The following is a 16652-nucleotide window of genomic DNA, read 5'->3' on the forward strand; positions in this document are numbered from 1 at the left end:
CGGGGAGGAGCAGAGAGAGGGGGAGACACAGTTTGAAGCAGGCTCCAGGCTCTGAGCTGCCAGCACAGAGCCCGTCCCAGTACCATTTGTTAAAGAGACTCTTTTTTCCATTTTCCACTTAGTAACGTTTTATGAAGTCTGATATTTAATTGCCTTATATCGAGTTTTATAACTAGTATTATCAGAAAAGTTTAATTGACTCGTGTCATGAATGTTTTCATAAATAATGGTCTCCTTTTTTAAAAAAAAAGGTTTCCTTAAGGTTCTTAGTTTGTAACTATAACTGAAAGAATGTAGAGGGTGCTTCTAGCTAGAGTTTTAATGAGATGCAACTTTGCAGCTTGATCTGAAAACTTAAAGATTTATATACATTTATATAGATATATACACATGAGCACACATTGACATGTTTATATTTATTATATTAATTTGTATTATATTAACATAATAATATCAAAGTTATAATTTATGTAATAAATATATGGGTAGTAAAAACTAATATTCTCTGGGTCATTCAATATAAACACGTGTCAAAAGGCTCAAGTAAAGTTAAAGATATTGTGAATCAATATCACTTATTGGCTGGCTGCCATTTATTAGCTATCTGATGGTTGCTCTTCATCTTTTACAGTGATAGATGCTTTACATGCTTCTCCTGTAAAAAATATTGCACACTTTACAATATTTTTTAAAAGTTATGTTTGATTATTTCCTTTCAAGCGATGAACACCTATACCTTAGGGAAATTTAGTAATCATCCAGGATGATACAGCTGAGAATGTTGTGAGGCCAGAATTTCAACCAACTTTTGTCAGGTTTCAAAGTTCTTACAAAATCAGATCGTGTCTTGCTGAAGTTTGAGGGCACAGATGTTTCCCACTGATGGTCTGTTCTACATGTATCTGATGACAACATCAGATTTTGGTTTTACTGTCTTTACTTATACAGCTTTAGAAGAGAAAATGGGGGGCATACTAAAAAGAAGAACCATTAGTTCCAAGTATTTTTCAATGTGATGGCAACGAGTTGTTTTTCTGTAAAGTGTCATATTTTGTCTAGTAAGCACTGGTCTGGGTTTGGAGAATGTATCTCAATGATCTCAATGTATGCCAATGTATTGAGAATGTATCTCAATGTATGCCAATGTAAAATGGGCATAACTTAACTCAAGCCATAAATGTAATTGAGAATGTCATTTTCTTTTTTCCAGGTTCCTTGGTGTTACTCAGTTTTCGCCTACACATGCCAGAAAGGCATTTCCTTGTTTTGATGAGCCAATATACAAGGCTACTTTCAAAATTAGCATCAAGCATCAAGCAACCTATTTATCTTTATCCAATATGCCAGTGGAAACTTCCGTGTTTGAGGAAGATGGATGGGTTACGGATCACTTTTCACAGACCCCTCTCATGTCTACATATTATTTAGCCTGGGCAATTTGCAACTTCACATACAAAGAAACTACCACCAAGAGTGGGGTTGCAGTAAGTATTTTAAACTTAAATATGTTTTTAGATACTGTATACACTGTATAGTAATCTGATTTCTGGATTAACAGTTAATCATTTTTATCCTCTTTAAATCTTATGTAGCTGAATTCTTTCGTTAACCGTTAGGGGTAAATTATCTTCCTGCTTTCAAAGAGTCAGAGAGGACTGTCTCTTCCATACCCAGCCCTTTTTATTCCGTTTACCACCTCTCCCACCTCCACCATCCCTGTCCCTCTTCATCTTCTGAGTATTTCTGAAACATCTGTTATTTGTTTTGGGGAAGTTCCTTGTCTTTACTTATATGACTGGGAATCCTGCTGCCTTTTATTGTGAAATATTTCAAATATCCAGAAAATGGAAATAATAATATAATAAACTCCACATGCCTACTTGCTGGCTCTAGAGTATCTGAACATTTTACCATCTTTGCTCTAGTCTTATTTAGTTTTTGAGAAAGTAAAACACTTTGGATAGAGTTGAAGTCCTCTGTGTACACCTGCCTGATCTCATTGCCTTGCCTCCTCCCTTAGAGATATCTACTGTCCTGAGTTTGATGTTTGCCATTTCTGTGCATGTTACCATACGATTATCAAGTATGTATATATATTTCTCTATATATGGATGCAATGCTTTACAATTTCATATAAGTGGTTTATATTATACATAGTTCTGCAACTTATTTTTATTTCATTTTAGTTTTTACCTAAAGTTATGTTTTTGTGGTTTATCTGAATAGATTGTTTGAATGAGGATATCAAAATTTGTCATCCTCCTGTAGATAAACATTTTAATGTTTCTGGTTTTCAAATATTAACAACAATGCTCAGTGAATATTTTGTACATGAATTCTTCTGCCAATGTGCTAGAATTTCTGTAGGGTATAAAGCTTCTCTTAGCCTGTAACACCCAAGTGTATAGAAATACATTCTTAGGGGAGCATGATATATAGGAAACCTAGAAAATTCATGCTCTGCATTTAATTTATAAAAGGAATCAATTGGACTCTGTGTGATAACTATCATTTGTGATAGCATGGTGTTCTAAGTGTTTTGCATACTATTGTGTTGCACTAGTCAGGCCAGGTCAGGCCATGCTGAGTTAAAAACTTCCTTCTCATTTCAATGGCTTACACAATAAATATGCATCTGTTTTAATTTTTATGTCACCCCTAAAGCAAGGTATTATGATTCTCTTTTTCTGGATGAATAAAGTAAATTGGGGTTTAAAGAGATTAAGTAGCTTACCCAGAGTCAAAAATTAAACAAGTGGTAGAGCTGTAAGACAAACTTTTGTTGGTCTGATCCCAAATTTTGGGCTTTCCCTCCTTGTGCCTTAGGAACTCTGTTTCATCATTTCAGCTGTATGTCTGTGAAAGAATCCAAGCAATGATTCTCCCCATCCACTGGCCATTGTATTCAGTGTTGCTTAAATGTAACAAAAGAGGTGAATAGAAATCTATACTCTTATTCTGTAAGAAGTTCATAGGTCTATAACAACCTAAACTTTGAAAAATGGGTTTATATAAATAAATTTTTCTCAGGGTTATTTTAAATATACATCACTGTGGAACCTATTTAAAAATAAAATCAGCCTGCATAAAAAATTAATGCCATTATTGAAGATCTGCGTATGGTGAATTAATCTACATAATCATTAAAATTAGGTCCTAAATGCTGGCTCTGGAGGGCCAGAAGACATTTTACTCTTTTGGATTTATACTCATTTGTTATGTTGAGTTCCTCTGATGTTTGTTGATGACTCCTTCAAGGCTGTTCGTGTTGGACCACACACAGAAAAGGAACACCAAGACATCTCGTTTACTTTGACGTCTTCAAAAGTTGATGATTGGCTTGCTGTGCATCAGCTTGCAGCACAGGGCATACTGGAACTGTTTTTTTTCCAGTATGTTTTCTTTAAAGCATCTTAAAAGTATTCTCAGCCCTACACAATTAAGCTTGTTGCTAAGTGACCCATATTTAAAACCAGACACACTCTAATTATTTAGATGTGACTTTTATTAGAGTTAAGAATCCAAGTAATTAGTAAACATTTTAAAATTCCTACTTAATAATTTTTATGTAGAAAAGATAAAACATGCTACCAGAGAGCATGAAAAGGTCAACTGAAATAAAATTTTAGATTGTATAATCTAAAAATACTAAGGATAATAAAAAGGAAAACAAAATTGCCCCTGGGAACCCTTATTTATCAACTGTGGAAATACAGTTTAAAACCTGCTTCTTTTTTTCCTGTCACCCCTTGGATATCCAGTTTATTTTATCTTCACTGCATGAAGGAAAATAAGCACATCACATTTCTGAACTCTTAACAGCTGGAAGGAGTGAAGTTTAGCCTTAAGATCTTGAGTGTGGAATAGTCATGTGAAGTCCACGTGGTCATTTTGGATCAGAAGCTGATGCAGTTTTCTTTGAGATATGAAAGAGTAATTTGAGTAGCATCTTAATAATTTACAGCTGAATCGTAACAGTGCCTGAAGTGTGATATTTGAAGCATCATCATTTGCTTCTCAAGTTGTCTGCATTTTGCAAGGCACTATCCTAAGTAATTAGAAGGGTAAAAGACTCTTAAGATCCTTCTAGTACAATGGTCACATGTGCATCTTTCAGATGGAATCCAAACTGGTGGACGTACTTTGCTTACCCATCTCCAAAATGGCTTAGTATTTCTGTAATTAATTGTTGAAATTTAGAAGTAGAGAGATTGCACATAAAATTGCTTCTGGCTTCTTTTGAACAATGGCAAGATCTTGTGACATTGGGCTCCCTTCCCACTTGGCAATAATGGTTCACTCATTTATTCCTTCAGCAAATATTTACTGATTGTCAGGTAGTCTAGACTCAGTGTTCTAGGCTTTGGTGATATAGCAGCAAACAAAGCAACAAAGTTCCTACTCTCAGGGAACTTGCATCCTAATATGGAGAGAGTGACAATAAACAAATAAATGTGTGTCAGGTAGTAATATTTGTTTTGAAGAAAATCAATGTGCTGTACCTGGATGGTGGCTGACTCATTTACATGGCACATTTGCTTTCCAGTGTAACCTAATCCAGACCACTTTTGTTCTTTTGCATTGTGTCAATTTCACTATCATAGATTACCTGCTTTCATTCTGTAGGCATTTGGAGTTTCAACCCTTGTCTAGGGGCATAATTCAAGAGACTAGCCAAGGAATATGTGTCAGAAAAGCAATAAATCAACTAATTGTGAACTAGTGATACTGGCATTCACTAACTGTGAAAGGAAAGTTGCAGAAAATAAGTTCAAGACCATTTAGAAGAGGGAGAAATTGCTAAGGTTGGAGTCTAATGATGTACTTCATAGAGGAGATAGGATTTAATATGACTCTGAATAAAGGTTTGGTCTTAGAGAAGCAGATGATGTGTGCATATAATCCTTGGTAGGAAATGTTAACTAAGAAAAGACAAAGAGGTAGGGATATGTACAGGATATCTATGGGAAATAGTGTATGGTTATTAAGGTCATAAACATCAGAACTTCTGCTGCATTCTAATGGTTACAGGTAAGCCACTAAAGATGGCTCTGATTTGCTAGAAGAGGGCATATATCCCACTTCTTGATAGGGAATGTCAGAGCATTTGTAGACATAGTTTAAAATCAGTGAAGTCTTCTCTCTGACCACAAATTATTTATATTCATCCCACATACAAAATGCAATCACTCATTGCATTACATTATTAGTCTAAAGTCTGAGGTCCAGGATCTCAACAGCTAATTTAGGTCTAGGTGTAGATTAGACTATTGGGGTTTGGTTTCTTGTGCATGGTTCCTCTTGCTCTGAAGATCTGTTTACTAAAGAGACATGTTATCTATCTTCTCTCCCCCAACAGACAATGGTAAGATGGGAATATTATTATTTCAATAGAACTTTACATTCAAGAATGGAGAAAATGGGAGGACATAGCAGTTGCTGGTCCATAGCAGTTCTGAAATCCAATTGGGAACATGTTGGCAATTTTAAAATTATGACTCAATGCTGAATTGTCCTTCTTGGAAGTTGGCCCATCATTTGGACTCTCAGTTTTGCTTTTTAAGGCATCTTTTCTTTTTAAATGAAAAATTAGTTTGTGTTCGAAATTGAATAGCTTTCTCAGCTTGCTTCCTATCGGTAAAAAGCTGGGGGTCCAAAGGCCTATTTTTCTTTTGTCAAAAGAAAGTCAAAAAGTCAAAAAAGGTATGATTATTTTTTTAAAACTTGACTTATTGTGTATCAAGTTATATCTATTCCGTTAGACAAAACTATACCACAGGTCTCTTTAATATGAGCCTTTGTTTACTGTGAGGCTTTGCAGAATAATTCTCATAACATTCTTGGATGCTCTATTACTGAACAGAGGTTTATAAGGAACACACTTAAGGTCCTTATAAAACATTTGTTTTGGAGCAGCTGGGTGTCTCAGTCGGTTGAGTGATCAACTCTTGATTTCGACTCAGGTCGTGATCTCATGGTCATGGAATGGAGCCCTGCATCAGGCTCCACACTGAGCTGAGTGCGTGTGTGTGTCTGTGTGCGCATGTGTGCGTGTGTGCTCTCTCTCATTCTCAAAATAAATAAATAAACTTAAAAAAAAGTTTAAGACTTTTGTCTTTTTGAAGAGGTCTGAGGAGCATCACTTTAAAAGTATCTGACATCTTAACAGTTCCTGAAGTTGCATCCTTGGCTTCATCTTTAGATCACATTTTGCTAAAAGTGACCTGTATTTCCGTCACCCCCCCCCCCCCCGGCCCCGCCCCACCCCGAGTCCATTTCTTACTTTGAGAATCTTTCACCATCTGGAGAAGCCGAGAAGGAGAAAGAGTTCTAATTTCAAGCTCAGTAAGTCCTAGCTCTTTCCTATTCCACATTTTATGTGGAATCTAGACAGTTTGTTCTTAAGCTCATCTCTCCAGGTTTGGATTTTTTATGGCCAGGGAGAAGAAGCTGGTGGAACTTTTTGGTTGAAAGTCTTCTTAGCTAGAGAATATAGTTCAATAGTTATATTTCTTATTTTCTTTAGCATCACAGGTAGCAGTGTTGCCAGAGTTTCTTCCAGTGCATAACAGAGGCCCCCTTTCCTTTAGCTTCCAATACCATTTGCCTTAACATCCTTCAAGCTGTCACCAACACCTTCCTTAAAAGTCATAAAGCTTCTGTGGCAGGATACTCTCAAGGATCTTTCACTTTTATTCACAGCCCAGTCCCACAGCCAGTGCCACATGTTTTAAGTCTTTTGCTATGGCAGTGCCCTACTTTCAGGTACTAAAATTGGTCCCAACTGATATAGCTAAATTAGAAATCACTTTGAAACATAGCAATGAAAAAATAACCAGTTCTTATGGCCATGGATTCTTGGGGTCTTAAGTATGGACAGTACAGAGCAGTAAAGGACTCCTCTCTACTCTGCAGGGTCTCAGCTGGAAGGGCTTGATGGCAGGAGTGACTTGGCAGCCGTGGGCCAGAATCATCGGGGGGCATCTTTACTGAGTGTCTATTTACTTGATGTTCACTGTTTCTGGGCCCTCAGTGGGGGCTCTCCTCTGGAGCATCTGTGAGTGGTCTCTCCATGTGATCTGAGCCACCTAGCAGCATGGTGGCCTAATGTTGTCAAACTTGTTACTGGTGATTCAGGCCTCCAAAGGTGAATGTACCAAGAGATTTGCACTGCCTGTTCACCTCATTGTAAGTGGTTACATAGATTGTATTAGTCACCATCTTTTTTTTTTTTTCCTCTTCCTTTTAACAAGGCGGAAGCTATCTTACCCAGCCTAAGAAGTTAAACAGTGTTACTTTTAGTGCACTGACTTAGTGACAAACTTAAGTTGGCTCAGATTCTAGCAAGGAGAATATAGACTCCATCTTTCAATGGGAGTAGTGCCAGAGAATTTGCAGGCTAATTTGAAACCATCACAGTTGTTATATGTATTTCAGAAGATTATGTTTATAAAATCATAAGCACAGTGCCTGACACATTTTACTCTGATGATGACAATTAAATTGATGATATATTCAGAAGTCCTAGAAGGGAGTAGGGATATATAAATTTGAGAGGTAGATGGAAACTAGACTGTGAAAGAGCTTGATGCCTGGCTAAGTTTTAAGATTTGTTCAGTTAACAATAAGAGCTGCTGAAAATTTAAGGGGGGCCTAGGTGGCTTAGTCGGTTGAGCATCTGACTGGCTCAGGTCATGATTTGCAGTTCGTGAGTTTGAGCCCCACATCGGTCTCTCTGCCATCAGTGCAGAGCCTGCTTTGGATCCTTTGTCCCCTTCTTTCTCTGAACCTCCCCCCTCTGCTCATGTCTCTCTCAAAACAAATAATTTTTTTAAAGAGCTACTGAAAATTTAAAAGCTGGAGTCATGACATGTATAATTTTTATAATCTGCCTGAGGAAAACATGCAAAATATGTGGACGCAAAGAGACTGGGGTTGGGGGCCCATTTCCCTAAGAAACTCTGGGCTAGAGTAGTTATAAATGGATAGGATAGTGTAGATATGAAAGGCAGTTTGAAGGAAGAATTGATAGGATTTGGTGAGGGACAAAAGATAGGAAAAAGGAAACACTGGGGAACCAGGAGAGCAAAGACTCAAGAATGACTTTAAGGTTTAAGGTAATAAAAACTCCATAGTTTCTGTCCTCCAGATTCTCAATGTATTCTGAATTGGCTATGACAACTAATGAGAGTTTTCATTTTTGTTGGCCAGTCTCTTAGATGCACAATTTACACTGCCCAAATGATGTGTTCATCATATTATAACTGGATATATAAATTTTTATTTGTCAGCATTCTTTAATTATCAAGTTATAAAAACTCAATTTGAGCTTAAGAAAAAAGTAACATGTATTAGAAGGGTATTGGGATATCTGAAGGCATCCCAGGGAATAGACCTGGGATTGGAGCACTGTGGGAATCTTGGGGATCCTATGGCAGGTCCTCATCAGCGCTTCTTCTGCTTTGCTTTACTCTCTGTGGACAGACTTCTTCTGTTCTTTGATTACTGTGGTGTAATATTGCAGCCAAAAGTTCCCAAGTTTCGCATATTGCTATGGAGGACCCAAGAGGGAAAGTGAACTTTACAAATTCCCAAACTCATAGGGACTGTTATTAATTGCCCCTGTTTGAGTCATGTGATCATATGTGATAACTGTGTCTAGAGAGTGGACATGTGGAGTCATATCATAGGAACATGGCATCTTCTGCTTCACCTCATGAATGGGAGGGCATCTTGCAAAAAAGAGTTTGTAGAGAACAGATGCTGGGAAAAATCTACAAGTGCCACAAACATATTTTTTAGTATTATTGTGTGGACTGACTACAGCAGGAAGGATACACAAAATTTACAGTAGTGATGTATATTATAAATATCTACACCCAGGAAAGTATACACATACATACATATGGACGTTTCTGATTCTAGAATTCTAGGGATTATATTGTATATACACACTTAAAACATGGAATCATTCTGTGTAGTTTCCTACTGAAAAATAAAGCTTGGGGCACCTCAGTGACTTAGTTGGTTAAGCATCCAACTCTTGATCCCAGGATCATGTGTTCAAGCCCCACATTGGGTTCCATGCTGGGTGTGAAGCCTATGTAAATAAAAAAAAAAAAAAGAAGAAAGTAAAACTTATGTCTCATTTTAACAAGAAAAGTGCAAGTGTAAGTTAATATGCTGTAAGCATATATTCCAGTTAAAAAAATTCATATAAATAGTAGGAGTCATTTTGTCATTAAACATTCTGTTTAGATTGCATTATGAATATTATGTAATAAGTGTCCATAGAGAAAGAAAAAGAAATAGTAACAACAAAAGAGTTGGATTACAGTAAATTTAGGGATATATATAGAGGCTTCCTGATGACTGCAACAAGAGATAGTCATCTTCCCTTCTCTACTCCTGGAATATTTTGTAAACTCATGTCTTATAGTCATTATCTCATTGTTCATAGTCATTTTTTTTGCCAGCCTCTTTGCTCCTCTAGACTATGAACCTTTTTTAATGTTTATTTATTTATTTTGAGAGAGAGAGAGAAAGAGAACAAGCAGGCTCCCACACTGCCAGCACAGAGCCCAAGGTGGGGCTCAAACTCACGAACCATGAGATCGTGACCTGAGCTGAAATCAAGAGTCAGGCACTTAAATGACTGAGCCACCCAGGTGCCCCTAGACTGTGAACTTTTTGAAGGCTGGTGCCATATCTTACTCATCTTTGTAAGATTCAGCACTTCCTATTGTATGTAGAAAATGATAGGTACTTAGTGAAAGTCCATTGAACATCTAAACGAGTAAACTCCCTTCAGAGAAGTCACAATGTCAGGTTTTTCCAAAATCTTCTGGTTAATATGTAAGACATGAAAATTTGTGAAAAGTAATTTTTACTAAAATTGAAATATAAACAGCAAAGTTTACAATACAGATATCATTAGTTTTTAGGAACTCTGTAGAAATATGTAGGTGAAAAGTGTTGATAAAGAGAGTTGAGTACTGAGGGCAAAGATTTACTGCCAAGCAGGGAACTGAATCCAGTGCAGTCTAGGCTCTGGGGAATCTAGTGCAGGGGAGGAGAAATGAGGTGGCTCTTATACACTGAAAGACCAGGGATTGTCTCTGTCCTCTATCAGGAAAGCAAAGTCTCTGATTGCTGTTGAGTGTCTGATGATAGCTGGGCTTGCCAGCTGGGTGGATGTAGGCTGGCTGCCTTATGGGTGCCTGTCTTGGGATTATAGCACCCAGCTCACCTCTGCTGCATGAGAGATATGTTTGAGCCAAGTTTGGGTCATTCCAGTTCGGTCTGCAGTCTTGTCAGCAAGCTATGTGGCTAGGTCAGGAGTTTATTAGAGCCAAGGAGTTTGAGAACTTAAAAAGGAAAATAATTTAATTGATGAACCTCTTAAATTTCATTAGTGTGGTAGGAACAGAGCTGGTAAGTTCTGTAGAATAAAGAACTGCATGCAGTGATTGTAGACTGTTTTTAATAGTGCTAGTTAAGGAATGGATAACACAATACATCTATGCAGAGCCTACTGCAGTTAATTTTTGGGTACAGGATTGCTGAATCTAGAGGAAGAGAACAAAAATGTTTCCATACAGTCGCCAATGGCTACTTGATGTTGAATGGCTTGTCTTTGTAGAGGAAATAGCCAATACTGTTTTGTACCTTTCTGCAAGTTTATAAACCCAGGAACAGGAATAGAGAAAGCAGATGTGAGGAGATTCAGCCTGGGAGACTGATGAGGCACACATAGCCAGCAGTCAAGAGGGTAACAATAAGGTGTTGATAATAAAAGCATTGTTGAGATCACAGGCCATGGTGTCCAGAGATACAGAAAGGCAAGAGAACCCACAATGGGAGTGATATTCATGGAAAATGGACTGGGACAGTTGAAAAATAGAGATCACCATGAGAATGAAAAGTAGGACTGGAATGATAAAGTGGGTAAGACAGAAAGATGATCTGTGATAGAAAGAAGTGTTTCAGATTTCAGGATGAGTTGGAGGGGTTTTAAGCCTGCTATTGCAAAGTTGGATGGATGAAGAGGATTTGAAGATACAGTCACTTGAGGGAACAGGGATTAGGTAACAGTGAGGCCATATTGGAACAAATATCAGGAACACTGACGGTAATCCTGGAGAATGTAGGCAAGAAAACTGTATGCCGGGTTTCAGACTCTCAAAGTGTGAGTAACACCTGGATGCCTAGGTGTGGACAAGGATTAGTGAAAGCCATGAACTCCAAAAGAAGAGAAGTTTTTTTTTATGGAAGTGGAGGAATAGTGTGTAAATATGTGTGTGGAGGAGCTAGGAAAGTACTCATGTCTCTCTCTAGCTCTGAGGCTCTGAGGCTCTGATGAGAACAGATCTAAATAAGGATAAGAATGTGGGCAGAAGCGGTGGGTGTCTGGGGTTTGTGTAAAGGAAAAGAGCTGTTGATAATAAGAATTACTTACATAGAGGGTGGAATGGTAGACTGAAGGGACATGTTAACAGAAGAGGGAGTGAACTGAGTAGGCAGAATTTAGTTAATGGAGGAGCTTATAGAACTCTCTTGCCCCAAAGTTTCCATTGGGATGTTGGTGTAGTGGAGTGTGCCTCAGCAAATATCCATCCCCTGGTGGCTGGCCTGGGCTGATGGTAAATTCAATGATGGATGATAATGGGTTTTGTTATTCAATCCACAATTTATCAACTATCCTGAGGTTTAAGAGTCTACATAGTGAAGAGGCTAATAGAAGCTAAAGGAAGAGCTTGAAGTAAAAACCAAACATACAAAGCAGAATAGTCAGTGTAGAGTATCCATGGTTGTAGTATGTTTATTCTTGATAATGTGTGTGATGGACTGCATGGTACATAGCGAGGTCCACTTCTGTCTTTGGTAGAGAGGAGGGCGGTGATTTGGCCGTGATCTTCCTTGCCCCAGTCTTCCTGCTGGGATTTTCACGGCAGAGGCCACCAATTCCATTATCTCTTAGATATGGTCTCCATGTATTCAAGTAATACCATATAATCTAATAATATAAGAGTTTTTCTTTTCTTTGCTGTCTACTTTCCTTCTAACTTCAGATTAATTACTGTTATTATCATTATTTTTATCTTCCCTCTTCTTTTTCCTTCTAGTTCTTTAGGACTTTTACTTTAAAGGACTGTTTTGGCCCAGCCTTTATAATCTGAGAGAGGTAGGCAGAATATTGTGTAATATTGAGGAGGGAAGTGGTAAGAGATGAGTTTGGAGATTTATGCAGGTGAAGAGATTTGTATGTCATGTTAAGGAGTTTTGATTTTATCCTTTAAGCAGAGGAAGCCATTAAAGGATTTGAGCTTGGGAGGGCTTCAGATCATATCAGGAGCTTTCCGTAAAAGCATGGGGATAATATAAAATGTCTTATCATCATTACTAAAAGACTCTCAGTTCCTTTTTTCCATTATTAACCTGACCAAGATCTGTTTTCCTGTTTGATCAAGGTTGCCATGCCAGTTTAGATCAACTTTCCTAAGGATCAAGGAGCAGGCAGTAATTGGACGTAGGGCAAACAGGTACCATCACTTAGATTGTGTCTGACATGAAAAAATAGCCAAACTTCTGCATCTAGTTTCAGACACAAAATATGCTGTAGTCTAGAGAAGAATCTCTGGGTAGCCATGGTCCAAAACAAATGATGAAACAAAATCATATTCTAAAAGTTGATGTTACTTAGATTCAAGTGATCTTTATAGGACTTAAAATCAAATTTCAGGAAGATTAAATGAGATATTTGGTTAAGACATACTAATATTTCTGGAGGTGGAACTTGCAAGAAATAAAGAGAAATATTCTTTGCTAAAGAATCAAAGGAAGGCCTGTAAGGCCTTTGTATTCAGTTTGATAGATAAAACTGAATATTCAGAGTAGAAGACGACATCAAAAGTGCTAATTGTACTGTCTGTCCTTAGCCACTGCCACCTACTTAATGTTTCTTGACTTCCTTTTCAGACCAGATGGCAGAAAGGAAATTCACTGAGTCTATGAGATGCTGCTTTCTGATTAGGTTTGATTTGGGGAGAAACTGGTAAATACCTAAAACCAATCCCTACCCATATGTACTGTTCACATGGTACTGAAAATGATTTATTTCTTGCTATATTTCTTAAAATCATGGAAAAGCATTTTTTCATCCATTCGCAAATCTATATTGAGCAATTGTGTTCAATAATGATTTATTGATATTTGGAAAATTATGGCATATTGAGATCAAAGAGAATGGACTGAGCTGAATTCATAAGTTCACTTTAGATGTAGGGTTTTGAGTGACAAGGAGAGGAAAAATTCTAAATTTTTTGGATTAACTTTAATTAGTAAGCTAATAGATACTCAATGTCTTCTTTGGACTTAGCATCATGTTAAATACTACATATAAACCGAGGCATAAGATATAGATTTTATTTATAAAAGGTTTAGAAGCCAAATGATGAGACAAGGTAAGTACACTACCATACAATGGATGGCACAAGGCAGTATTTTATAAAGGAAACGCAAATTCAGTGGCATGTTAGATGTAGAAGAAGAACAGAGTAGATGTTGAAGAAGAACAGAATAGGATATCAATGAGGGCATAGATAATTATTGAAAAGTACTGGGTCTTGAGGGATGGGTGGATATGGGTAGGTGGAAAGCAAATTAGAGAGCCTTCCTTGTGAGATGAAGGGAGTGTTCAAAGAAGGAATGACCATGGGGTTTTCTTCAGAGTGAGAAGATTAATATATTAGGTAGTTGGTTGCAAATATCTGAAAGCCACTCAGGAAAACTTAGGCAAAAGAGAAAATCAATGGTAAGATTCTGGACAGCTCAGAGAAATGAAGAATTAAATAATTAGGTCTTGGGAAAGATAGCTTTGAGGAACTAGATGGCATACCAATTAAGAATCTTCTTGGGGGAACTTTTATTGGATTGTTTTAGCTATAGTCCTCAAATTCTCAGGAAAGAGATCAATTTCTTTTTCCTGATTAGAGTGCACACCTTCAGGGATGATGTAAATACTGGGGTTCCTTCATCAACACACCTATCAGGGGCAGATGGAATCTGGGGAGTGGTAGTTTTTCTTTTATTTAAAAAATTTTTTTGTTTTTATTTATTTATTTTGAGAGAGAGAGAGAGAGAGAGAGAGAGAGAGAGTGAGAGAAAGCAGGAGAGGGGCAGAGATAGAGAGGCAGAGAAAGAATCCCAAGTAGGTCCTACACTGTCACCCCACAGCCTAATGTGTGGCTTGAACCTGTGAACTGTGAGATCATGACCTGAGCTGAAACCAAGAGTCATACGCTTAACCATTGAACCACCCTAGAGTGGTAGTTTTTCAAAGGAAAAATGTATGACATTATCAAGAAGGGGGAAAGTATATCCTTAAGCAAAAACATTAGATAAATACAGGTATCCCATACGGAGTACTGACCAGCTGCTGGGCACTGTTCTAAGTATCATTTAATTTAATTACTATTCCCATTTTCTAGATGAAGAAAGTATGGCACTAAGAGGTGGAATGCTGAACTTGCCCATGGTTATGTGGCTCATGGTAGCAGAGCCAGCATTCAGACCCAGTCAGTTGAGCTCCCAAACTTGTCTTCAAGTAGGATGGATCCCAAGGAAGATGCAAAGTAGCATTGCAGGATGTGAAATTAAATAGGTAGAGTGGGGCCAGAAAGACCAGTTTAGATTGGAAATGGGAAGAAATAAGGACCCCCTAAAAGGTAGGGAAATGGTATGATTACAATGAAGTTTAAGAAATATTCATCTCTGGGGCCCCTGGGTGGCTCCGTCAGTTAAGCATCCAATTCTTGGTTCCTACTCAGGTCATGATCTCACAGTTTCTTGAGTTCAAGCCCTACATTGGTCTCTGTGCTGGTAGCACAGAGCCTGCTTGGGACCCTTTCTCTCTCCCTCTCTCTGACCCTCCCCCACTTATGCTCTGTCTCTCTCAAAATAAATAAATTAATTAAAAAAAAAAAGAAATCTTCATCTTTGAAGGTGCCCAAAATTTTAGAGGGTGGGAAAGCCTGTAGTTTTGAATGCTTACCAGAAGGCCATGACTGAGCATGGGTGATGAAGATTTAGACCTGGTAAAGGCAACTACAGTGACTGTCCATATGTCTTTTTTACATGACAATGAAACTTTTCTTAAACATCACTCTATGAAATGCTGTGCTTCAATTCCTGAATTATAATTTTCAAGAATACTGGTATAACAGGAAAGAATTCTTCTAGCACAAGAGTTTAACTGTCCTTCTAGGCAGTTTTAGGTTTTATTTCCTTCATGAAGCATTGCCCAGCTAGATTCCTTCCCTTCTTTGAACTGTAATTGCCCTTCAATTGTAATTCTCTTTGGATCATTGTCCTAATGAATTCATTTTGTTGTTTTCTGCACATCTTTTCTCACTAGATTGCAAGATCTGTGAGAAGAACTGTTGTCGGTGAAAACCACACTCTTATACTATGTTATACCTATAATCACATACACACATAGACATACATTCTGGAGCAACTTGGAGGAATGATATGTATAGCATATATATAGTATGTGTGTGTGTGTGTGTGTGTGTGTGTGTGTATATATATATATAATCCATGGTATATAGCACAATTCTGTGCTCATAGCAGTCACTCAGTAAATATTTGAAGCATGGATGATATGAGATGTTTCCGGAGGAAAAACCAACAGTCTTAATGAGTGTCTTGGTTTGGGTGACAAAGGAATAAATAAAAGTGAATCAAAGAACCTCAGAGTTTTAGGTGGTTTGACTGAGGGAAGGTGCATCAGTCCCATGCCCTCATTTCTGGTAGTTTTTCTCTATTTTCTTTCCCTTACTCTCTTACCTTCTCTAACTCTTTTCTGTAGAGTTCTGGTTGCAGATTAAAGATTGGCCGGAGTGAAGCATTTCATTCTTTCTTCCCCTCCAACTTAACACTGCACATTCCTCTTGTGCCAGTGAAAGAAAATGAAGAAATACGGAGTTTTTTTTTAATATGGCAAATTTATTATACATGTCTCTCTGATGAAATGTAAATCTTTTAAATGGCAAGCCAGGCTGAAAGTTAGGTTATCTCCACACATGCCTAGAATTAATGCAGAAGTGTGTCTTAGCATTTCAGATGGGGAAAAATAATCATTTGAAACAGGATCGCTTTGTCTGAATGGGAGAGTGCTTTTTTTTTTTTTTTCACAGTAATTCATTACAAAATGAGAGATTCCAATAGAAGGGCCTCTGTGGAAATATTAGAGATGTTCCTGGTCGAGGCAGTCCTTTTACCTTCCCTTCTCGTAGGGAGAGGCCACGTGAAGAACAAGTGAGTGAAATAGTCCCGTGTAAAAGAATCACCTGAGAGTGAAAGGATTCTGCTACATGATGTGTGTTTTCTAGGAGACCGTAGAGGAGTCAAGTGAAGGCTGGGCAAAAAGGGTAGTGGATATAGCATTGGTATTTAGCTATTAGGGTTGGATTTTGGATTTCCTCCATTTACTAGGGCAGGTTTCTTAACCGGAACTGTAGTTTCTTATGTAGAATGGGAATAACAACACACGCTTTCTACTGCTGTTGAGAAGCTTAAAGAAATAATGGAAGCGAAGTATGCATCAGAGTGCCGGGCACAGAAGGGCACTCGGTGCATGGCCATCTATA

The 16652-nt window shown here is 37.8% G+C and overlaps 1 protein-coding gene across 1 annotated transcript in view; it reads left to right on the top strand.

Moving 5' to 3' along the window:
- TRHDE (thyrotropin releasing hormone degrading enzyme) overlaps nucleotides 1–16652 on the top strand; it is a 379106-nt gene that overhangs the window by 13078 nt on the left and 349376 nt on the right. Inside the window, exon 2 of the mRNA XM_042944643.1 lies at nucleotides 1211–1484. Within this exon, the coding sequence (XP_042800577.1) occupies nucleotides 1211–1484 (274 nt within the window). The remainder of the gene's footprint in view (nucleotides 1–1210; nucleotides 1485–16652) is intronic.

The sequence above is a fragment of the Panthera leo genome, chromosome B4 (genome assembly GCF_018350215.1).
Source record: "Panthera leo isolate Ple1 chromosome B4, P.leo_Ple1_pat1.1, whole genome shotgun sequence".
Taxonomy (NCBI): domain Eukaryota; kingdom Metazoa; phylum Chordata; class Mammalia; order Carnivora; family Felidae; genus Panthera; species Panthera leo.